Genomic DNA, 26,458 nt, shown 5'->3' with positions numbered 1-26,458 from the left:
GATCCTCATTGAGGGGAAAGAAAGAGTGTGCCCCAAATAAAGGACCTCTGGATCCCTCTGGGTTCTGAATTTAGGTCAGTTGGCTGGGGCAGAAGAGAACTGGAGAGCGGTGAAGAAGTGGCCCCCTGAGATCACTGGCTCTATATTACAGAAACGTTGGTGACAGTGGAATGGAAACCAATGTCCAACATTCTAAATGTGTGACCGGTGAGGCAGACGTTCGTAATACGCAGCTTTTCAGTCACAGCATTTTGTTTCGATAACGGCCGGGCCTGGCACAAACTTAGTATTTGCATGGGTCACTAGCAGCAAGTGTTCCACCCTTTGGATTATCTTATTGCTTTCATAATGTTGTGTTGAATCATTTGTACCATTGTGAATCATGAGCTAACATTTTGGTGTGAGCATGTTGGGGGGAGATGGGAAGAGAAATCGAGTAATCACTCTTGATTTACCTGAAAATATTTAGAACAATACTGTCAGTGTTACTGTCGCACATTGCAACGTGCTTTTCACCTGCTCCTAGCCACGGTTTTACACTCATTCAGAAACTGTGAATGCGTGACTTCCATGGCAACCAGAAGTTAATGAATCATTGTGTTCTCGGCACAGGGCCAGGGGTGACCTTCACAGAGAGAGAGATTAGGAGTTTGACACCACGCTGAGTCCACCAGGCCGGTGGCCCTTGGCCCTCAGACCAGCGTGGCGCACACACATGAACGGACACTATTATGCACACGGCCAAACATGCAGGCTGCATGAGAATGAGGCCTCTAGGTTATGGTGCATTTGATGAACTCAATCAGGAGAATATTCCTTCTTCATCTGCTCGTGTTGAGTAACTAATGCAGCGTGGATAGCATTTAGCACGGTTAGTAAACATTATATGTGAATATATTGTGTTAATTCATTTCCTTTGTGAATAGACTTGCAGCCTACAGTCGGTGGTTCCTGTCAAAATGTATTATGGTTAATTGGAGTTGAGGGAAAACACTAGATTACATCCTTTCTTTTGTAGTACGCCCAGGCTAGAAATGAAGCAACATTTCTCAGGTCTTCGTGATATAGATGGGATGTCTCCATTTGGGATTAGGATGTTTTTAAATCCTTGCATACAAAACATTCCTGGTCTAAGACAATGAAATAGCATTGACTTGTCCTCTGTCTAGCTTGCAACATCAAGGATGTCATACTCTGACTGCCTCTCAGAGAAGTAGTTGTTCTACTTCAATCTGTCAACGATGGTCTCATCTTTTTCTTTTATGATTCCAAGACATTACAGTTGGGCACGTTCCTTTTTATGGCAATGTCAGTTTTGTAAATAATGGAAAAACACTTGTCATTTGAAAATGTTCACAGCCATATGTCAAAGAACCTGCAGGCTTCAAATCAACTGTTAGAAATATAATAGTGTCTGTCTTGTTGTTTGAAGGGCTTGACTGCTAACAGGGGTATACGTGTGCTCCGTCTGTCGTACAGCGTATGTCCAGTGGGAGCTACACAGCAAGGTGACAAACGGCAGCGCTGCCAAAAACCAGGTGACTCAGGAGAATGAGGATATTGGCAGATGGCCACGGTGTGACGGAAACACTGGACGCCGAGGAGACATGACACAAATGAGTGCCGAAGCCTCTCTTAATTACCTGTCTAGAGCAAGGAGTGCAGCGAGGCAGGAACATGATGATGGCAGGCCCACAAAGCATGTCCATTAGAGGCCTTGATCAGACTAATCACCCTGTGGACAAAATAGTGTTGTGATTGTTAGCCTAGCCTTTTAGCCTGAATTACCCTGGTCGCCTAGTCGGTTAACATAGCTTTGCCTATTAGCATTGTACCTTTTTGATTTGTGGTTTGGACTTTTGAACTTCTATTAGGTTAAGATCAGTCTGTGTGTGTCATTTTGAGGAACTTACAGTAAGTGAAAGCTTAAGGAGGCTAAACGTTCAATGAGATTAGTGTGGCAGCTTTTGGTTGGCCAGCATGTGGTTTGATTGACTCAGCAGTCAGCCTCTCTGGTCTTCTTAGAGCTTCATTGATACGGTCCTTGAGCTTTGCATTTGCATAGAGAGCTAAAAGAACTTATGATTTCACTGTAGGAATATTTATGTGAAAGCATTTCCCTGAATGTTAGGTCTTCACCATGGTTCCAACCATGTCAACTGCCATTCATTTCTCTTCTGACTGAATGCACACCAACGTTGAGTTGCCTCTTCGCCATCCCCTCCGCAGTGGAAGTCAATGAAACACTCCCCTCAGAATGACAGCTTTCCTCACAGGATTAGATGCATCTTACATGCATTGCTCCAGTGTTCACTTTAGTAGGAAGCACTTCCAGCAGCAATTGTATCACATCTCTGACCCATTTTTTTCCCCTTTCTATTTTTGTTTCTTCAAAAAAGCTTTCAAACTGTCAAAGGTTGAATTGACCAGGGACAAGTCATCAGTTGTTTGACAGCGCTTTTGTCTCTTTGAGAAAGGTAAACCCTGTCCACCATCACAGCCCCTGCATTTTGCACTAACACACAAGGACGACTCGTGGTTTGGCCGCTTCACAAAAGGGAAACTGTGTTTTGGAGTGTGGAAAACAGAATGTAGGGATGGGCGTTTGACATTTATTTACTATTCAAATAGACATTTTGTCAAATTAATTGGTTGAGTAAACAGCAGAATGTCCGCTGTTAATCTCTACCATGTGTATTTGCGTCATTCTGATTGCTTTTTCTCTGGTAGCAACAGCAAAAGAAGACATTTTTGCCATGATAGGACTGATTCTGTTACAAAAAATACTTTCTGGGGACTTTTTGCATTTGTGTCATATTGTGGAACTCTTGTTAGATGAGCATCTGTAATTGCTATTTAAAGTGGGGAGAAATAGCATACCGATGTCAAGGCCGCCGAGAGGGCTAAATGTGCACCAGTAGCTTAACTCAACGTTATAAAAACTATATTCAAAAGTTGGTTTTATTGAATTAAGAATTTCAAATGTCACAAGGACCATTTTTAATTGAACGTTTTTTCATTGTTAAAATCGGCCTAAAAAAAATCAAACACTAACGTCTGTTCGGCTATCCGAATATTCGTTTAACCTTGCCCATCCCTAGTAGAGTGCATCCGCTCCGAGAGGAGCCTCGGTAGACTATAAATAGGTCTTACGTAATCAAGTTTGATATGACGTTATGTAATTACAGAGAGAGCTGCTAGACCAGGTTCAAATGAGAGCCGTTCTTGACCAGAGTCTCTGTCTACATCGTAGCCCAGGAGGTGTTGAATGTTGATATTAACGAGTGATGGCACTGCTTATCACAGCGATTTAATGCAGGGCTCGGCTATGTTGTCATTTGAGCGGTAGGGTGCAGTGACAGACGGGGAGAGGGAAGGGAGGCTTGTCTAGGCCTTTTTGATGACGAGTGGGACTGGGAATTGCCAGGGACCTCAATGATATTGTCACGATACTTACAATGCTTTCGGAAAGTATTCAGACCCCTTCCCCTTTTCCACATTTTGTAACGTTACAGCCTTATTCTAAAATGTATTAAATAAATACAAGTCCTTATCAATCTACACACAATACTCCATAATGACAAAGTGAAATGTTTGCAAATATATACATTAATTGATACCTTATTTACACAAGTATTCAGACCCTTTGCTATGAGACACTAAATTGAGCTCCGGTGCATCCTGCTTCCATTGATCATTCTTGATGTTTCTACAACTTGGAGTCCACCGGTGGTAAATTCTATTGATTGGACATGATTTGGAAAGGCGCGAGCACACACCTGTCTATATAAGGTCCCACAGTTGACAGTCCATGTCAGAGCAAAAAACAATGCCATGAGGTCGAAGGAATTGTCCGTAGCACTGCACGACAGGGTTGTGTTGTGGCACAGATCTGGGGGAACGGTACCAAATGTCTGCAGCATTGGAGGTCCCTAAGAACAGTGGCCTCCATATTCAATGTCTGCTTTTTTATTTTTACCCATCAACCAATAGGTGCCCTTCTTTTAGAGGGCTTGGAAAACCTCCCTGGTCTTTGTGGTTGAATCATTGTTTGAAATTCACTGCTCGACTGAGGGACCTTACAGATATTTGTATGTGTGGGGTACATACAGTAGATGAGTTAATCATTCAAAAATCATATTAAACACTTTTGCACACAGTGAGTCCATGTGATTTATTATGTGATTTATTCAGATTTGTTTTTACTTAGGCTTGCCTTAAAGGGGTTGAATACTTCTTGACTCAAGACATTTCAGATTTTCATTTTTAATTAGTCACATCACATATGTTCTTTGACATTGAGGCCCCTGGGATGATCTTGATTTATTATTAGAACCGGCCCGCAGACCGCCAAGCAGGCAGATCTTTTACAAAATATTTCAATGTAATAGGCTTTCATTTCAAAATTGGCACAGCCGTCAGCATCACAGTAAAATTAACTTTCAAAATCAAAATGGCAAAACGGAAAAAAGTTTCAAACAAAGGAGTGTGAAGGTAGCTGGAAAACCTGTGTGTTTCTGGAGAAATGCGGTACTGTATATTTCTGAGTATCATAGACAAAAACAAGAATATGGACATGGACTACAAAAGGCAGAGGAATTAAAAGATCAAATCCCAGGCTCTTTCAAAAAAGCCAAATCTGATGGAAGATGAATAATGTAAATCAGGCCATTTGTAGGGGATTTCATCAAAAACATGATTAAATGTCCAACTCTTTTTAAATGTGAGTCTGAGCAGAAACACCATTGCCGAGAGAGTAGACCAGTTGTCCATCAATACAGCTTGTGAAAAAGGGAAAAGATTTCATTGCATATTCCTTGGCTGTGGATGAGAGCACACATTTCTGACATTGCCCATCAATTTTCAGGTTGACTCAGCCTAAGCGTGACAGAGGAGTTTTTGCTTTGTTATGGAATAGTTCATGATTTGTTGTACATTAAATGAGATGGATGTGGGAAAAACTCGTGGGTTTGACAACCGATTCTGTGGACACAGTTATAGCAATAGCTTATCATTGTATCATGCGTTGTGCGGTAAAGCCTTGAAAATGGAGCATGTAATGAGCATCATCACGCGCACAGTTAACTTTATCAGAGCCAAAGGTTTGAATCACCGCCAGTTCAAGGCATTTCTGACGGAGTTAGAAACGGAGCCAGTGATTTGCCTTATCACACAGAGGTGCGATGGCTAAGCCAGGGAAAGGTGCTTCAAAGATGTTTCGAGCTTCGTGAGGAGATTTGTCTGTTCTTGGACAGCAAAGGGAAAGACACAACACAACTCCGTTTTCGAAATGTTTCTGTGTGAAATGGCTTTTTGTGACATTAGTCATCTGAATGCAACAGCTGCAGGGTCGGGATCATGTCATCTCTGATATGTACAGTACAGTGAAGGTATTTAAAACCAAACTGACTCTGTGGGAGACGCCAGATGCGGAAAGAAAATTTGAGCCACTTTCCCAGCTGCCAGACCATAGCTCTCTACCAGTGCGTTCCCGAGCGCACAGTTGGCTGATAAAATAGGTATGCTTGCCGCTGACTTTACGCCGATTTGCTGACTTTGAAGCACAAAAAAGCAGGTTGGAACTGCTCTTAACCCATTTGCTGTTCCGTGGAAAGCTCACCACCAAACTCCAAATGGAGTTGATTGACCTCCAATGCAATGATGCACCAGGGCAAAATATTGATTGCGGAGTTGCCGTTTCCTCCCCGACACAATGTGCATCCAGGCTGCCAGACATGTCTATGTTTAGGTACCTGTGTTTTTTTTCTTTGATGAACCTGAACAAAACATCACACAGAAGTCGATACTGCTGAACACCTCCACATTTGGATTTTGTCAGAGTGAACATTGATGAACTTGTGGAAAAGATGGGACACCACCAAGTATCACCCTCAACCTCAAACAAGTGAACATTACTGTGCAATCACATATTTAGAGTTTTTACTCAGTTCAAGTTTAAAAGTTAAAGTTTAATATTTGTTTTCACTGCATGTTACTTCTCCTTAAACAAAGTGTTGTTTTTGATTAATAGATTTTTGCACTTTATTTTATTGTATTTCAATCCAATTATATTTTAAAAATATTTCAGTTGAGTGGATGATAGAAAATTGCTATTATTGTTTTTTTCTTTGAAGTAAATTTAGCCCACTTTTGCTAAAATAGAAAATATAGGCTACTGATGGTGCCTTGAATACCGGTTTCTTTCATTTAATGTTCATGTTATGGGGATTTTTATATAAAGGAAATTTGTCTTTTGTGTCTGTTGAAAATTAAAGATTACTGACAGAGCCATAAGAAAATATTGCTTTATTTATCTGATCATATTGGAATATATTTGTTAGGTTTTCAGTAGGTTCAATTAGGTTCACTAGACTATATGCGTCATTTAAAAATTTTTCAATGAACATTCGAACAGTCCGGCCCTCGGCTTGTAGCTAAATTTTTTATTTGGCCCTCCGTCCATTTGACTTTGACACCCCTGAGTCACATGTTCTTTGACATTGAGGTAGTGTGTAGGCCAGTGGCACAAAATATCAATGAAATCTTTTTAAAATTCCGGCTGTAACAAAACAAAATGTGGAAAAAGTCAAAGGGTGTGAATACTTTCTGAATGCGCTGTATATTTCTGAGTATCATAGTCCGGGTCATGGACTATACATGTGAAGATAACCCATTTCCTCTGATGGAAGATGAATAATGTAGAGGTACTGTAGTATACAGGATATGTCCATTTATAGTTACTTGGCTAGCTCCTCAAAGTACCACTGCCCCACTTTCTATACAGCCCCACTCTCTACTGTACACTTTCACTATCTAGGTTGCTCACGTAATGTGTTATGGAATAGTTCAATGTTGTACATTCATAGATGGATGTATACATTCTGTGCAGTTATAGCAATATAATGCTAGAACTGCTCTCAAATCCCCCAGGATACTACACAATGTGTACACACACACACACACACACACACACACACACACACACACACACTGTTTTCTGACACCATTTACATATATTTGTATTATTATTGACAGGCTCTAACCCTGTATGTTGTCGGGAGCTTAGACTGCAACTCCGGAAGGCCAGACTCCGGCACTTCCACTTATTTGTTAGTTAATCTATAAGATAAGAATGCAAACTTCCTTGTCTGTAGCCGTGGTTAACCATGTTGACTTACGGCCTCCAGCATATTGATTGCTGCCGTAATGTGTCGTGCCAGACATGCAGTAGGTCTATTTTTAAAAGCAGGGAGCGGAGATCATGCATTTGGTTGTGTGTGTGTCACGGAGCGATAATGGACCACCTGGTAAATAATGCAGCGACGGTAGAGCACCCTTTTGAGTTGCACCACCTATTGTCATGAGAACGTTGCTCTCTCCTCCGGCTCGCCTTAGAGAATCTCTCATTTTGTCTTTGATTCTTATTTACCCCAGCCTAACCACAATGCATAGAGGGAGCTTTATAGTGTACACGGTCTGTATTATGGCGGTCTATCCACCTTGTACTACTGTTGGACAAGTCACAACATCTTCAATACATAGAGGGAGCTTTATAGTGTACACGGTCTGTATTATGGCGGTCTATCCACCTTGTACTACTGTTGGACAAATCACAACATCTTCAATGCATAGAGGGAGCTTTATAGTGTACACGGTCTGTATTATGGCGGTCTATCCACCTTGTACTACTGTTGGACAAATCACAACATCTTCAATACATAGAGGGAGCTTTATAGTGTACACGGTCTGTATTATGGCGGTCTATCCACCTTGTACTACTGTTGGACAAATCACAACATCTTCAATACATAGAGGGAGCTTTATAGTGTACACGGTCTGTATTATGGCGGTCTATCCACCTTGTACTACTGTTGGACAAATCACAACATCTTCAATACATAGAGGGAGCTTTATAGTGTACACGGTCTGTATTATGGCGGTCTATCCACCTTGTACTACTGTTGGACAAATCACAACATCTTCAATGCATAGAGGGAGCTTTATAGTGTACACGGTCTGTATTATGGCGGTCTATCCACCTTGTACTACTGTTGGACAAATCACAACATCTTCAATGCATAGAGGGAGCTTTATAGTGTACACGGTCTGTATTATGGCGGTCTATCCACCTTGTACTACTGTTGGACAAATCACAACATCTTCAATGCATAGAGGGAGCTTTATAGTGTACACGGTCTGTATTATGGCGGTCTATCCACCTTGTACTACTGTTGGACAATCACAACATCTTCAATGCATAGAGGGAGCTTTATAGTGTACACGGTCTGTATTATGGCGGTCTATCCACCTTGTACTACTGTTGGACAAATCACAACATCTTCAATGCATAGAGGGAGCTTTATAGTGTACACGGTCTGTATTATGGCGGTCTATCCACCTTGTACTACTGTTGGACAAATCACAACATCTTCAATACATAGAGGGAGCTTTATAGTGTACACGGTCTGTATTATGGCGGTCTATCCACCTTGTACTACTGTTGGACAAATCACAACATCTTCAATGAGGCTCTCGTTGTCAAGACAGCCGTATAATGCACATACCATTTCAACAATCATATGGCGATCTATAGTGCTAATGTGATTCCACTTGCTGCTGTGATGGCTGGCCCTGGCAGGTTTTCACTTGGCAGCCAGTGAGTCTTGTCTTGGCACGTTTGATTGGTGTAGAGTAGACGGGCTTTTAGCGCTCTTGGCTAGCCTCCCACTGCTTGGCCTGATGAAAGCAGGCCCAGTGTACTACACTAATGGGTAGGAGGCTCTCCTCTCGCTCCCTCTCCCCCCTCTCTCTCGTTCTGCCTCTCTCACGTCCCCTCAACCTGCCTGCCTCCACTGAAGAGCTCAAGGGAAGACAGAGTCCACAAATCAAGGGGAATCACTTAATAGCCAGGAGGTGCCCATTTCAGTTGCTTTGTCACTAGATTAATAATTTACCACATCTGATTCCCAGGACTTCTCCCTGTCTGTTTGACACCGGGTGGTTTTGGTGACTCCCCATGCAGCATGTTGACATTGACACAACCAGACAAACACTGTTCCTATAAACGACTCACACTGGCCAGTGTGTTGTCAGCTTGGCAGCCTTCGCACAGGTCAGGGCATGTTCTCTCCCTGCAGCATGTGTAGACAGCATTGACTCATTCTCAGTCCCTATAGCAGCCCCTCCTTTTGTATTTTTTTAGGGGGTAGATCAGCTTTAATATTGCAGATTGTGGGTTCTATCTATGTACTTGTCTGCATTATTTCCAATCCCCCATTATATTTTTCTTATTTTCCCCTGACCCTACCATCCCTCCCCTAATTGAAATAAACGAATGGACAACAACACTTAGGCTTCTACTTCCAGCTTATACATTTTACAGACACAGTACATTTTACATTAGTTAACTAGCCACTCATCCTTTCTGCCTCCTTCCACTTTTTGGTCTCTGAGAGGGAAGCTATTGTGTTAGCTTTCACTTGTCTGAGCAGTGAGCACTATGTATCTGCCCGGCCCCTCCTTTTCTCCCACGTCTCTCCCCAGTTGCCTAGCAGCGATGGGAGAGTTTGACAGTGTTGACATTTCCTGCACGGGGGCAGTTCCTGTAAACACTCAGACATTAAGTGACTGCTGTCTCTTCCTCTCCGGTCTCAGCCAGGGGGGGTGAAAGGCAGTCAGAATCAGAGTTGAGAAGGCCCAAAATAAATCATTTTCTCAGAAATTGAAGAGGGGAGATGACGGCGAAGGGAAAGTGTTATTTTAATATGACTGCTTTTATCTCGGGGCAAAAAGCAACAAGACGCTCGCTGCAGGATTAGAGATGTATTTATTCTGTCTGAGAGCGTCCAGAAGGGAAGTGATTGTTACTGACAAGGTGCGTTTAGGCAACGAGCTGGTGTCACACTGCCTTTCTGACCAATGCAGAATGACACAGCAAATAACTGCATGTCTGGGACATGGGGACAGATCATGGAGATGCTCATTACTGAGCTATCTTCATTCACACATTGTGAATCTCATATCAGTTTTCCTTTGTCTGTGAAATTACAAACATTAGCCATTCTGTGTCGTAAACCTATCATTAAAAATACCAGTTGCAAAGCTGGAAGAACATCAAATTCTCAGATTCATCTCAGAAAATGTTTTTAACCAGGGCTCCTCTCTCTTGCTCTCAGCTCTGTGTCAGGCAAGATGACCACAGCCAGGTATCGGCCCACCTGGGACCTGGCACTGGACCCGCTGGTCTCCTGCAAACTGTGCCTTGGAGAGTTTCCCCTGGAGCAGATGACCACCATCACTCAGTGTCAATGTGTCTTCTGTACACTGGTGAGTGCACTTAAATCGTCTGTTCCCTATCTTGTCAATATGTCCCCTGTGTGCACCGCAGTGTGTATGTGTTGTGTTTTACACCGTCCTTGTCAAGATGTCCTTTACGAAAGAGCCGTATCCGTGTTGCACATGTTAACGTCCTGAAGAATAGTGTTTGTTCACCCACGATGTTATGCCTAAGTCATGTGCTTTCTACCTCAATATGTGGATAGTGAAGTACTTGCAGTGAATACTATGCAATTGTTTCTTCCATATAGATCCAGTGTTTACCACTGCCTTTGAATGCACAGAGCAATGTAACAATATAACTGTCAATAAAGTGAAAGGAATTCTTACATGACTGGAGGTTGTGAGCACATGCATCGCATACCTAGATCTAGGAGTGAGCAACTCCTATACATGTCAGTCCATGGTAGTCCTCTACCTGGGTCAAACACTGAAACTTCAATGAGACCTCAACTCCCTTCTTGATCTTGCAATTTTGTTTGTAATGTATCTATAGAAATAAATTACAACCAGTATTGTAACTTAACAAATGTATCCTACAGTCATTGTGGACTGCTGTCCAGTTGCTTGAATTCACAGAGGAGAGGCACATTGACTTTTGACCTCTCCACAAGCTGGGACCACGGCCACGACTTTCCAAGCATGTGAAAGCCCGAAGATGCTTAAAAATTCAGCAGCATCCAAACCTGTTATCCCCTTCTTTCTTTTTAATCCTGCCATTTGACTCTCCCCTCAGTATTTTTGGAGTGAGAGAAGGTCAAAACATGAAAATTATGCATTAAAAGTAAATAACTGCAACAAATATCTTAAATAGGTGTCTTCCAGTCAGTGGGCCTACATCAAATGTATTGTGTTTTGTCTGTAATTGACATATTGAATATAAACTCAGTAGCAAGAGACTGAATGTACTGTAATGGTTTGGTAGGGGATCTCTCAAACCAGTCCGCTATCATTTATACTTTTGAACAGTGGGAACAATAACTGTCTGACTGTCTTAGGGATGCACGATATATCGGTGAACATATCGATGTCAAGTTTAATGGTGATGTTAAAAACCGATGTCAAAGCTACCGTGCATACCTACAGTTGAAGTCGGAAGTTTACATACACTTAGGTTGGAGTCATTAAAACTTGTTTTTCAACCACTCCACAAATTTCTTTTTAACAAACTATAGTTTTGGCAAGTCGGTTAGGGCATCTACTTTGTGCATGACACAAGTAACTTTTTAAAAATGGTTTACAGACAGATTATTTCACTTATTATTCACTGTATCACAATTCCAGTGGGTAGGACGTTAACATACACTAAGTTGACTGTGCCTATAAACAGCATCGAAAATTACAGAAAATTATGGCTTTAGAAGCTTCTGATACGGCTAATTGACGGTGTACTTGTGGATGCATTTCAAGGCCTACCTTCAAACTCAGTGCCTCTTTGCTTGACAGCATGGGAAAGTCAAAAGGAATCAGCCAAGACCTCAATACAATTGTAGACATCCACAAGTCTGGTTCATCCTTGGGAGCACTTTCCAAAAGCCTGAAGGTACCACGTTCATCTGTAAACAATAGTACGCAAGTATTGACCCCATGGGACCACACAGCCGTCATACCGCTCTGGAAGGAGACGCATTCTGTCTCCTAGACATGAACGTACTTTGTTGCGAAAAGTGCAAATCAATCCCAGAACAACAGCAAAGGACCTTGTGAAGATGCTGGAGGAAACGGGTACAAAAGTATCTATATCCACAGTAAAACGAGTCCTATATCAACATAACCTGAAAGGCCGCTCAGCAAGGAAGAAGACACTGCTCCAAAACCGCCATGAAAAAGCCAGACTACGGTTTGCAACTGCACATGGGGACAAAGATTGTACTTTTTGGAGAAATGTCTCTGGTTTGATTAAACAAAAATAGAACTGTTTGGCCATAATGTCCATCATTATGTTTGGAGGAGAAAGGGGAGGCTTGCAAGCCAAAGAACACCATCCCAACCATGAAGCACAGGGGTGGCAACATCATGTTGTGGGGGTGCTTTGCTGCAGGAGGGACTGGTGCACTTCACAAAATAGATGGCATCACGAGGGAGGAAAATTACGTGGATATATTGAAGCAACATCTCAAGACATCAGTCAGGAAGTTTAGTCTTGGTCGCAAATGGGTTTTCCAAATGGACAATGACCCCAAGCATACTTCCAAAGTTGTAGCAAAATGGCTTAACCTCTCTAGGGTACGTGGGACGGTAGCGTCCCACCTGTCAACACCCAGTGAAACTGCAGGGCGCCAAATTCAAAACAGAAATCCCATAATTAAAATTCCTCAAACATACATGTATTTTACACCATTTTAAAGATACACTTGTTGTAAATCCAGCCACAGTGTCCGATATCAAAAAGGCTTTACGATGACAGCAAAGCAAACGATTATGTTAGGTCAGAGCCAAGTCACAGAAAAACAGCAATTTTTCCAGCCAAAAAGGAGTCACAAAAAGCAGAAATATAGATCAAATTAATCACTAACCTTTGATCTTCTTCAGATGACACTCATAGGACTTCATGTTACACAATACATGTATGTTTTGTTCGGTAAAGTTTATATTTATACCCAAAAATATGAGTTTACATTGGCATGTTATGTTCAGTAGTTCCAAAACATCCAGTGATTTTTGCAGAGCCACATCAATTTACAGAAATACTCATAATAAACATTGATAAATGATAGAAGTGTTATTCACAGAATTAAAGATTTTCTTCTCCTTAATGCAACCGCTGTGTCAGATTTCAAAAAACTTTACAGAATAAGCAAACCATGCAATAATCTGAGTACGGTGCTCAGACGACAAATCACGCCAAATTGATATCCGCCATGTTGGAGTCAACCGAAGTCAGAAATAACATTATAAATATTCACTTTGATGATCTTCATCAGAATGCACTCCCAGGAATCCCAGATCCACAATAAATGTTTGTTTTGTTCGATAATGTCCATTTATGTCCAAATTCCTCCTTGTGTTCAGCCCAGTAACCCAACTTCATGACGCAAGAGCAGACAAAGTCCAAAAGTTCCATTACAGTACGTAGGAACATATCAAACGATGTATAGAATCAATCTTTAGGATGTTTTTAACATAAATCTTCAATCATGTTCCAACTGGAGAATTCCTTTGTCTTCAGAAATGCAATGGAACGCAGGTCGCTCTCACGTGAACGCGTGAGACTGAGCTCGTGGCTACTGGCAGACCTCTGACTCATTCCCCTCTCATTCGGCCCCAATCACAGTAGATGCCTCAAACAACGTTCTAGAGACTTGACATCTAGTGGAAGCCTTAGGAAGTGCAACATGACCCCATAGACACTGTGTATTGATAAGGCAAGAGTCAAAACTACAAACCTCAGATTTCCCACTTCCTGGTTGGATTTTTTTCTCAGGTTTTGTCCTGCCACAGGCAAAGTGGGTTCTGTTATACACAGACAGACATCAATCAAACTGTTTTAGAAACTTCAGTGTTTTTTTATCCAAATCTACTAATATATGCATATTCTAGCTTTTATGGCTGAGTAGCAAGCAGTTTAATTTGGGCACGCTTTTCATCCAAAATTCCCAATGCTGCCCCCTACCCAAGAGAAGTTAAGGACCACAAAGTCAAGTTATTGGAGTGGCAATCACAAAGCCCTGACCTCAACCCTATAGTTAATTTGCGGGCAGAACTGAATGCGCGCGTGTGAGCAAGGAGGCCTACAAACCTGACTCAGTTACACCAGCTCTGTCAGGAGGAATGTGCCAAAATTCCCCAAACTTATTGTGGGAAGCTTGTGGATGGCTACCTGAAACGTTTGACCGAAGTTAAACAATTTAAAGGCAATGCTACCAAATACTAATTGAGTGCATGTTAACTTCTGACCCACTGGGAATGTGATGAAAGATATAAAAGCTGAAATGTATAATTCTCTCTACTATTATTCTGACATTTCACATTCTTAAAATAAAGTGGTGATCCTAACTGACCTAAGACAGGGAATTTTTAATAGGATTAAATGTCAGGAATTGTGAAAAACTGAGTTAACTGTATAGAACGTAGGCACATGACATAACACCACGTAAAATGGTGCGCTACACGTGCAACACGTCATTCCTAACCTCGCCCACACAATTTCTGCTTTGTGGATCGAGCATTCAACAAGTCAAGCAGTCATTTGAAAGATTAAGAACATTTCAGCGAGACAACTCAAAGGCGAAATCCATTAAAGCCAATATAATGAAATTCATTGCCTTTGACAATCTACCGTTCTCTGTCGTTGGTGATGTTGGCTTTCACCAACTGGTCGAGCATTGGTACCCACTACCAAGTGCGCTATTTTTCAGATGTTGCACTACCGGAGTTACACAGTAATAGCGTCACTGCTATTAGCTTCACGACATGCATACTATGGAACGCCATTTGAGTCTTTGCGTGTCACAAAAGATACAGTAGCACAGTCAAAGCTGTACAAAAAAGTCTGCAAACTGGCCACGAACTATGTGTTTACAATACCGCGTTGGTAATAAAGTATCATTTGTTTGACCGCAACTTCTGGGGTAGCTAGCTTTAGCTTGCTGCCTAGCTAGCACCAATACAAACAGCCTGAAAACAATGACCAATACAAACTGCAGTCATTTTCAGTTTTTCTTAGGACTGATTTAGGAATCCTTGTGAGTAAGTATTATCTAGGTTGCCACTTGTGGTTCGCCTATTGAAATTGAACTTCAGATCATGAAAATAAATAGCTAGCCAGCTACTTAACCCTGTTGCCCAAAGCAAGCGTTTTAAGCAGCCAGCTAGCCTCATCTGGCTAGTGAGGCTCGACCGGATCGGGTTATGTGTTGTAAAGCTAGCCACAATAAGGATTAGGCACAGTAGTGGAATTTGCGGTTTGCTTTAAAAAAAAAAAGTATTCCATTGACAGTGATACAAATAGTCGAATTATGCATAATTTTATTTTGAGGGCTAACCGCAAGTCCACTATTGGGGCCGACCACCATTAATCCGATAAGAACTGTTTTATAAAGGAGGGTTGTTTTAGATGACACCTAGCTATGTAGTTAGTTAGCTAGCTAGCTAACTATATAGCTACTGAAACAGATTGTCGTTATTTGACACGTCAAATAGTGTTATTTGACATATACCTTTTTTTTGACAAAGACCAAACTGCGTTCAATAGAAATCCTGGTTGAGAATGAAACAACTGAACAAATGAACAACAAAACAGCACAGCAAGTAAGTGAAAGAAATAGGTTTTGATGATGTTTTACTGGTAATGGGGACATGCATAAATGGCAACAAAATAAATAGTAATGGGGACATATAAATGCCAACAAAATAACTTTTTGTGTGTGTACTATATTTAACTAGGCAAGTCGGTTAAGATCAAATTCTTATTCACAATGATGGCCCGACGACGCTGGGCCAATTGTGCGCTCCCCTATGGGACTCTCAATCACGGCGGATGTGATAGTCTGGATTCGAACCAGGGACTGTAGTGACTCCTCTTGCACTGAGATGCAGTGCCTTAGACTGCTGCGTGTGTGTGTATGAACTATTTAACCCTACTAGAATGCTGTAAAGACTGCAAAAATTGTTAAATATTGGTTAACAGTATCGTTTTTATTTTGGCAAGGAAAATATTGGATATCGGTATTGGACAAAAATGTAGTGTGTGTGTGTGTATTTCAAGTCGGTCGTCGGTGGAGCCCAATCAGAGCTATGAAAAAGCAGTGGCTTTTAGTTTGGTAAAGAACTCATGTTTACTGCAGTTGCTAATAGGGAATTGGCTGGATTTGTAGCACTATGCAATATTACATCTTGTAGCTGTGAAGAGCCTTTGTTTAGAAGGCCCTCTCACTGTCTCATTAGTTGAAAATAGTTTCATTGGGATGTTGTGGTTAGCATGCTTCTCTTCAGCTAACCGGACACAGTCAAGAAACCAGTAATGGATGGCAGAAGGAATAGTTAATCCTAAAAGCAGAGAACTTCTACTACGGGGTTCAGAGGGAGAGGCACATTGGTTGTGGCACCATATAGTATGCCAGGGATGGGTAACTCCAGTCCTCGGGGGTCCTGGTTGGTGTTGCACTTTTGCCCTGAGGACTGGAGTTGCCCATACCTGCAGTATGCCTGCATATTTTCTGATTGACTGCATGGCCAAGGACTGAGGTCAATTTCATACTCTTGGTTTTTATTTCAGTGCCTGAAGCAGTATGTGGAACTCCTTATCAAAGAGGGGCTCGAAACTGCTATTAGCTGTCCAGACTCTGCCTGTCCAGAAAGAGGACACTTACTGGAAAATGAGGTATTATTTACAAAAATGTTTAATTGTATAATTTGTTTCAGGGACATATGCAATTCAGATATTCAAGGGGCCAGAGCCTAATGTATTGTACCATCTTTCAGCTTGTACTTTTCAGTGTACAGTTGCTTACTTTTAAGAATATGATATTACATCTACACACACACACACACACACACACACCACCAGAATTCGTGTGAGTGAATTCATGATCACAAAGTTGTGGTAAGTTGATAATGCCATTTGATTTTACTGGACTTGTTACTTGCTGTTTTCAGCAAAACAGAATAAATGCAGAATTGACAGAAGTATCTTAAGTAAAATGTGTTCATATGAAGAAGACAAAAGGTAGGTTACACAGACATGACACAACTCAGTCGTGATGGTTGATGGGGAAACTAGACGGAATGGCAGTCTGTTTGTGCTGTCATTCCAACTCTGTATCACTCGTTGTTATGACAATGAACAATAAAGTTGGTAAGAACAAACTGCTATGGTGACACTACAAAGTAGGGAAACTGACTATTTCATAAGTGAGGCAAAATGCATTGCATGCATACTATCAGATCATCAAGGAAGTCCAAAACACAAATTCCTATTATTAACCGTGTTAAATAACACTATGTGAAACTGATTTTTTTTTTTTTTTTTGTGAACAAATCTTAAGGACAAAATGAAAAGAGATTGGTAGAAATGTGAAAATCTTTTGGGGAAATCTGTTGCAGCTCAAGTCGACTACAAAACCCACAATGCAATGTTCTCGATCTCCCTCTGGGCTAGTTAGCTAGCTAGAAACATAGCAACATACAATAATACCAAAGTGATCTGGTGTGCAGGTAATTGTTTTAAAAGCTTTATGAATTGTGGTTGTCTGTGACGAGTTATATAAAGTGCATTTGGAAAGTATTCAGATCCCTTGAATTTTTCCACATTTTGTTACGTTACAGCCTATAAGCAAGCAGGTACATTGTAGAAAAATATATGCATTTATAGATCATTTTTCTTACATACCGATCACTCACTCACATAGTTAATGTCTCTGTACCTTGACACTTAGCCTGTGGGCAAGCAACTTTTAATTCACGCTTCAGATTTTTCAGTACTTAGCTCCTGGTAACAACTGCTTATATTAGCATTGATCAAAAACAATGGAAGTGAAGGTGGTGTCTTGGATGTGAAGGGGACAGGTTTTAAAATCTCACTGAAATTGCTGTCTTTCATGGCCCAACTTTTATTGATATTTAGTCCTTTTGAACAACACTTACTATTAACATAGATAAGTATGTGAGTTGTTTGGATTAATTACATTTGTTCACATGTCCTTCAAAGATCTCCTCATCCATTCCTAAGACCTGACGCTGCAGAAGGACTGTTTAATTGGGGTTTCCTGCTGAGCAGACATTAGCCTTCCCCCAAGCTGTCTCCACACAGCAATCTGCCCTAGCTCCGGCTCCCTCTCACCACAGCAGTCTGCCCTAGCTCCGGCTCCCTCGCATCACAGCAATCTGGCCTAGCTCTTGCTCCCTTCTAAACGTGTCATCGTGCTTATACAGAGTGGATGGGCTCTGCTCTCCTGCATCCCTCTCTAATTTGAGGTCAATCCAAGGGCACCGCTCCTCGCCTCTCCAGGTACTTTGCTTGATGGACTCTCTCTCTCTCTGTCTCGGAGGTTGGTGGCATGGCTGTATGTTTCCAATCAGTCACTGGCCCTTTAATAGAACCTGGCTTGTAACTCCAGTCAGACGGTGTACTCATCCAGCTGCTGTGACAGCTACGTCTTTGATAAACGTCATCGTCTTGTAATGACCACATTTAACTCTCCGTATAGCTAGCCAGTATGCATATACTCCTCTCTTTAAAACAGGTGGGCTAGTTCTAATGATGCTGGAATTGAGTGGGGTTTAGTAATTGCTAATATTGTGGTGTAACCTAAAGCATCCTGTCCGATATTCGCTTGGTAAACTATCAAAAGCACGTGTTCCTAACTGTTCCTCTTCTCTTCCTCATTCAGATTGAGTGCATGGTGGCTTCAGAGGTTATGCAGAGACACAAGAAGTTACAGTTTGAAAGGGGTGAGTGGGAGAAGAAACGATCTGTGACTGCCTCACCACTCATAGCCTGATGTGTGTGTGTGCCGTGTGCATCCGTGTTTGTGTGCCGTGTGCGTCTGTGTGTGTGCGTCCGTGTGTGTGTGTGCCGTGGGCGTCCGTGTGCCGTGTGCTTCCGTGTGTGCCGTGTGTGTGCCGTGCGTCCGTGTGTGTGTGTCCAGCCCGTCCAGCCGTGTGTGTGTGTGTGTGTGCGTCTCGCTTTTCCGTCCGTGTGTGTCTCGCGCCCGTCCGTAGGTGTCTACTCTGGTCACAGGAGCCCCACCTCTGTCCCTTGTCTCCCCACACCATTTTAAAGTGATCTGGAGGACAATGACAACCCTCTACCTTGTCAGTTATGTACAGCCTTTGTCCAATCTCTCAACAACATCTCTCATTCTTTACCTGGACTCTAGTGGACTGGAGGATTATCAGAAGTGTCATCCCCGAATCAGAATGCTTGTCCTGTTGGCTGACCTATCGTGTCCTGGCTTCGAGCCTGTCTCTATCCCAATCAAAGTTGAACACAAGCCACTATCAAAGAGAGGAAAGAGAGGGCTACAGTGCTTTCGGAAAGTATTCAGACCTCTTTCCTTTTTCCACATTTTGTTATGTTACAGTAGGACTGGGCGACATATCAATAATTATCGAGGTAATTACATCCCTCTAACGATATAAAAATGTTTAGATTAATTTTTCGATAATGTTGATATAGAATAATACAGTACAGCAGTCCATTTCACCTCTGACGCAGCAGGAACATGCAGCGAAGTGAAAATATGCACGTAGAGGTATACGCCGACTAAAAACCACTTAGCACCTGGAGTGATGGAGTAACCACTATTAACCACAAAATGTGTTATGTAGGCAAAAACAGTGGCAGTGATGCCATGGAGAAGGAACAGCTTCCAACATTATTGATACAAATAATTCAACTGGTTCAGTTATTTGGAAGTGGTTTGGCTTTTTGAAGTCCGACAAAGAGCAGAGCAATGTTCGGTGCAAATTGTGCCTTAGACAGATGGCTACCAAGTCACCATCTGAAGAAAAATCACTCTTTGGCACATGCAGAAAGTTTGAGTTTGCACCTCGGATTGATAAACTCCCCTCGAATCAGCCAATCTAGGGATGTTCGTCCGACGTAGTCAACACTGACAGCGTTTATGCCCTACGAGCAAACATCTGAAAGACACAAGGACATCGCAAAATCTCTTATGCATTGCATTGCCAAGGACATGCGACCAATTAGCGCAGTCGAAAAGGAAGGTTTCAAGAGGCTTATCAATTTAATGGACCCCAGGTACTTGTCCCCTGGCCGCAAACATTTTCTCTCACAAAGCACTGCCTAAACTCGACGCTGAGTGTAGAGAAAAAGTTGAGGAACAGCTCAAGACCGATTTGATGTATTTTGCTACTACTACCGATCTGTGGTCTAGTCTCACGTCAGAGCCTTATAATAGCTATCCACTATATTGACAAAGACTGGAATCTTCCAAATAAATGCCTTCAAACATCATACTTTCCCGAAGACCACACGGGTGAAGCAATAGCAGAGTGGCTCATTGACGGGGCTCATATAGCAGAGGGGACTCAGTCAAGACAGATCTACATTACAATGGATAGTGGTGTGAACGTGGTGAAGGCCGCTCAGATCAACGAATGGACCCGACTGCAATGTTTTGGACATCGTCTGCACTTGGCCATTCTTAAGTAACCTTGTCAATTGTGTATATTGAAGTGATTGGTTAGATGAAACTAAATGTGCATTTCTTTTCTTCAACTGATTAAGTTAAATATGACATTTGTACGTAGCTAAAGGGATTATTGTGATTTAACATTTGATTTCTCTTAGTGGGTAGAGACATGGGTGGATTGAGCAATTGGACTGTGTAGGAAAGTGGTAGGTACCTTTTCCTATTCATGGAAAAACAAGAGACCTGACAGTTGCTCAGAAAGAACACTACTTACCCCAGCACAAGTTGGTGACAGAGTTGCCTACCGGCTGGGGACACGTCAAGAGGTGGTGCAAAGAGTACTGGAGCAGGAGAAAGACATTTCACAGGTCATGTCCAGTGACCAGAACACCCGACACTTAACTTCCACCTATATAGATGTTCTTGAGTCCATCAACCATGCATTGACCCCGCTCTGTCTGGTGAGTCTTATATCAGTGTGTCTTACCTGGAGCCAGTACTACACCTGTTCAATACAGAGGTCATGAAACCTGATGATGGTGAAACAGAGCTCACCCAAACCATCAAAACGATAGTCCATGACTATCTGAATGAGAAATATGATGACCTAGCCACAGATGACCTCCTGGACATGGCCTCGTTGGTCGACCCTCGGTTTAAAACACATTACATCAAAGAGGAGAAGGTGGGCCACGTAAAAGCAAGAGTTGTCTCAGATGTTCAATGAGGGACATGAAAACCCAAGCCCAGCACAGGGAGACGTTGCTGCTGCTTCACCACAACTGCCAGCTAAAAAGAGTCACGAGGCAGTTTTTTCAAAAAGCCATGCTCCACCACCACAGGTTTTTACTGAAATCCAGCTGGTGGAAATGGAACTCAACTGCTAGCTTCAGTCTCCTAATGCTGACAGTGAAACCAATCCACTGGACAGGTGGAAGATCCACCCAAAAAACCTTCCCAAAGTCAGGCACCTGGCAAAGCGCTACCTGTGCGTTCCTGCGACCAGCTCCCCCCCCCCAGAGCGTGTTTTTAGCACCGGTGGAAACATGGTGACCTGCCATAAGGCAGCTTTAAAGCCAGAGACCGTAGACAGACTTGTCCTTCTTGCTTGTAACTTGTAAGACAACTACTCCCCGAACTTCAACTGTGATGTGCCGTTAGGCTGACAGTTATAATGCATATTGACTTGCAGTATTTTTTTCTTTCTTTCTCAAGACTTGTAAGGGTTTACAGATTTAAAAAAAAGGAGTTAAAATGTTATTTGTGAGTTCTACTTCTGACAATAAATAAGAAACATTAAAGCCTTTGGTTTGTTCAGGCATTCTTGAGTCTGAAGCAGATATGAACCTTTTTTTAAACATTATTTGATTATTGTGATAATTATCATTTATCGAATTAAAAAATATATATATATCGTGATAATTTATTTTCCATATCGTCCGGTCCTACATTACAGCCTTATTCTATAATGTGTTAAATAAAAATATTCCTCATCAATCTACACATAATGACTAAGTGAACAGTTTTTTTTTAGACTTTTTTTTTTTTTTTTTTACAAATGTATGTGCTGCAGAGGGACAAGAGAGACATGTGAAAATGAGTTTTGATCAGTCATCAAAATAAAAGTGCTATAAACAAGTTGGCTGAAAACTGTAGTTTTAGTGCAGGTATAACCAACTAGCGCAAAAACATATTGTCAGGGATTGGGAGATTAGTCCAGATTAAGGGAAGGATGAACAGAGCAAAGTAAATGTTTTTATTTAATTTTTTACAATTACATAAGTCCTCCATTGCTTTGGAATGACACGTCTGGTTTTGTCTGGAAATACTCGGGAGAAAAGGGATTTTTTTCTCAGGATGGAACACTTTGTAAAATGTCAGGAGAATATTCAACCCTAGTGTGCATGCTTACACATACAACACCACACACACAATATGGTGACCGTGGCCACATTCGATCCCCATAAATGGGTACAAATATTTAAGAAAAACCATGGAAAAGAGTGGGTATAGGCAGTCAGCCATCTCATCAACTTTCCAGGCCAGCGAGTCAGAATAGTGTCTGAAACCGTTCCATATTTGGCAGAGCCAAAGACTGCTTGTGGAATTGTGTGCATGGTCAGGTTTGTTTTGTAGCGACAGACCAAACATTGAGCATCTGCCAGTTTTGTTTAGTTCGGTAGATGCTAATTTAAATAGAGAACAATAGAAGTGCATTTAGCTGCCCTGTTTATGGACCAACTGAAGGTGATTTTGTGTATGTCAAATTAGACATGATTGGGAGTTTGTTTACGTCAGTCACAATTGCGATTGGTTTGGTACACATACAATCTCACCATACACACAGACATGAAAGATGACAGTCAATAATAAAGTAGTAAAACATACATGGAATTATTGTATTTGGATTGTTTTTGCTATCATTAATATCACTAATTTCTGCAAAAAGTCATTGCATTGAATGTGTGTTACCACATGTAACGACAGAGGCACTACAGTCACTTATGAACTCAGGTCACCATGCCACTACCACACAGGCGGGCTGGGGTTACAGTAGTCTTTTGGTGACACCTTGTTTTGTGCCACCACAGAGGTGCTTCTGGACCCGTGTCTGATGTGGTGCCCGTCGTCGTCGTGCCAGGCAGTGTGCCAGCTGAAGGAGACTGAGGTGGCGCTGCCCCAGCTGGTGCAGTGTGCCGTGTGCACCCTGGAGTTCTGCTCTGCCTGCAAGGCTAACTGGCACCCCGGGCAGGCCTGCCCACCACCGGAGAACAACCTGCCCATCACCGCCTTCCTACCTGGAGAGACCAGGTATGGACCTAGACGGTCTCCTCTAGCCTTGGCGGTATACCAGTGTATTTGGAAGAAGCCACGGGAAGTTTTTACAATTGTCAATACCGTTTAAACTATTTATTTTAAAAGTTTTTTTTAATAAATGGGAATTTTTGCTGCATTTTAAGTAAATGCATGATGTCAACTTGTGCAGTATGTTTGGAGATAAAGAACATTGCGTTCTTCATTTCACCTGTCACATTGTTATGAAGCTTATGGTAGACCCCAGTTACGTGGCGCCTGTTTACAAGCACACAACGACGGTAGACCAGAGCCTTGTGAGTCATTAATTGTTGTGCGGCATGCACCAGGTGATCTAGTTAAGGTATGGAATTTACAACTATATTTTTGCCAGCTAGAAATCTTATAACTATTTTAAGTTAACTGTCTAAAATGTGATATATGCTCAGCAGCTGTGCGTTTGGTTTGCTAATTTAGTAGGTAGTTAGCTATCTAGCTAACGTTAAGTGGTTAGCTTCTTCCAAAATTTAAGCATTCGCTTGGTAACCGCAGAGAATCCCCTCCTTGATCAGGAGCCTTGAAGGCTAATATTTGTTTTGTGCGTGCTGAAAACTGTGAGTATAATTTGTTTGTTACTTGTTTAGGTCACAATTTGTTTGTTAGCATGTAGTTAACCTACTCTATGGAATTTGACATGTGCTTGTCAGCATTGCTAACCTTTTGGATTACAGAGTATCAGTGAACCTTGTGTTCAGTGCCGGTATTACTGAATATCCCAGTATGGCACAGTCTGTATGAAAGGTATGACCATCTAGATACCACCCAAGAGTTCTTTTTTTTTTCTCATCTCAATCACTTCCTATCCTCCCCGGACACATCCTTCCTACCCGTAAGAGACAAGGTATAGAACTGGAGTTTTGTCCTCTTCCTCCTCCTGTCTTCACCATCTTTAACTTTAACTTTTTACTGTTGAAAAGCGATATCCCAAGTATAAATACATTCAAGTACATACACTAAAGGGTAAAAAAGTTTACTGCAGACTTCAAGGCGTATAGGGCATTCAAGCCAGAGTTGGTCTGATGGCATGTCGTGATGTCATCAGCCTCCCCTTGTTTGAGGGGCAATAGAGAACAAAAGAGGGCTTGTAACCCCCCCCCCCAATGTGTGCTCTGTCATGACTTAGCAGGACTGCCTTTTGTTAAGTATATCGGATGTTAAATGAAGTGAAAAAGAGACTAGTGCCACTTTAACTCACTCACCTTCCCATCACCTCAAACTAGTTGAATAGGGTTACACCCGTGACAACTGAATGACATTTCATCCCAAAAAGCAGCACATGGGGCCTTATTCAATCAACCTGCTTAACTCGCTTTCCCCAATAAATTACACTGTAAGCATTGTTTTGGTGAGAGCAGAAACATAAGTTTGTTCTTATTTTGGAAACCCTGGTGCACTGATCCACGTACATACATGAATTGTTTTTAGCCGTCATTGTTTCCTTCTCATGTTGATCTGTCCTCTACCTAGGACACAGCCTCTGTCCTCTCTACTGAAGACACTGTGAGGACACAGCCTCTGTCCTCGCTACTGAAGACACTGTGAGGACACAGCCTCTGTCCTCTCTACTGAAGACACTGTGAGGACACAGCCTCTGTCCTCTCTACTGAAGACACTGTGAGGACACAGTCTCTGTCCTCTCTACTGAAGACACTGTGAGGACACAGCCTCTGTCCTCGCTACTGAAGACACTGTGAGGACACAGCCTCTGTCCTCTCTACTGAAGACACTGTGAGGACACAGCCTCTGTCCTCGCTACTGAAGACACTGTGAGGACACAGCCTCTGTCCTCGCTACTGAAGACACTGTGAGGACACAGCCTCTGTCCTCGCTACTGAAGACACTGTGAGGACACAGCCTCTGTCCTCGCTACTGAAGACACTGTGAGGACACAGCCTCTGTCCTCGCTACTGAAGACACTGTGAGGACACAGCCTCTGTCCTCGCTACTGAAGACACTGTGAGGACACAGCCTCTGTCCTCGCTACTGAAGACACTGTGAGGACACAACCTCTGGTCCCTGAGGGAACCTGTATTTACAATCCAGCCAGCTCTCTGTTTCTGGATACCAGCCTAGCTACTGCTGTTGATGGTTCCAGGAAGCCTGCTGCTTTCATGTGTAACACTATGGCATGAATCATGTAGTAGTCTCTAGTCATCTAGTACATTTTTGTGGATATTTAATATGACCAAGTCTATTGGCTGGAGCAGATTGCCTGACGGTAGTGCTGGGACCCATGGGGTCAGTTAAGGCTAGCCGGGGTTGACTAAAGTCACCTGGTGAAAGTTGTACAGGGAGCAAGTAGATCAATTTATGATCGTAACTCATAGCCAATTTGGATGAGTTGTCTACTTAAAATTATAGGATATGGTGGCCCAGTATTAAAGCCATCTGAAAGAAGAGTGAAGGGGAGAGTTGTTGAGTTGTCCTCAGATGTCACGAAAGGCCCCAGTGTTAAAGGGACTGTTCAGGATTTTACAACTTAAGTCGTCTGTGGGCCAGGAGAAACTGATCCATGGTTCGGTTTTCTCTTAACAGCCACAACAAACTTTCGCCATGGCCAAATCAATTCTCATCAACTCCACATTTAGTTGCTACTTAAACATCATATCCCCATACAATAAAGAAACATGCCCCATCACGTCCATTGATTGTTAGCTAGTGGTGGCTAAAGTTAGTTAATGGTTGTTTTTTTTATTCTTAGGGGTGGATCAGCTTAATATTGCGGGAAGATTGTTGCTTCCATCACTGTAATTGTCTGCATCATCTCCAATCCCCCATATATTTTTTGGGGTAAATATATCCAAATACAGCCGTGGCCAAAAGTTGAGAATGACACACATTAATTTTCAATCGAATGCCTCAGTTTGTATGAAGGCAATTTGCATATACTCCAGAATGTTATTAAGAGTGATCAGGTGAATTGCAATTAATTGCTAAGTCCCTCTTTGCCATGCAAATGAACTGAATCCCCAAAAAACATTTCCACTGCATTTCAGCCCTGCCACAAAAGGACCAGCTGACATGTCAGTGTTAACGAGAGAATCACAGGTGTGAGTGTTGACGAGGACAAGGCTGGAGAACACTCTGTCATGCTGATTGAGTGCGAATAACAGACTGGAAGCTTCAAAAGGAGGATGGTGCTTGGAATCATTGTTCTTCCTCTGTCAATCATG

At 42.1% G+C, this 26,458-nt stretch overlaps 1 protein-coding gene across 3 annotated transcripts in view; it reads left to right on the top strand.

Annotated features, from left to right (window-relative positions):
• The window catches only part of LOC135508409 (probable E3 ubiquitin-protein ligase RNF144A-A), a 73,328-nt gene that overhangs the window by 35,220 nt on the left and 11,650 nt on the right, over positions 1 to 26,458 (top strand). For all 3 annotated transcript variants that reach the window (XM_064928569.1, XM_064928571.1, XM_064928570.1), the window contains 4 exons: positions 10,176 to 10,326; positions 16,553 to 16,657; positions 18,666 to 18,726; positions 23,024 to 23,243. In XM_064928569.1, the coding sequence (XP_064784641.1) occupies positions 10,192 to 10,326; positions 16,553 to 16,657; positions 18,666 to 18,726; positions 23,024 to 23,243 (521 nt within the window). In that variant the 5' untranslated portion in view covers positions 10,176 to 10,191. The remainder of the gene's footprint in view (positions 1 to 10,175; positions 10,327 to 16,552; positions 16,658 to 18,665; positions 18,727 to 23,023; positions 23,244 to 26,458) is intronic.

The sequence above is a fragment of the Oncorhynchus masou genome, chromosome 21 (genome assembly GCF_036934945.1).
Source record: "Oncorhynchus masou masou isolate Uvic2021 chromosome 21, UVic_Omas_1.1, whole genome shotgun sequence".
NCBI classification, from domain to species: Eukaryota; Metazoa; Chordata; class Actinopteri; order Salmoniformes; family Salmonidae; genus Oncorhynchus; species Oncorhynchus masou.
This window is presented reverse-complemented; position numbering and strand designations above follow the sequence as displayed.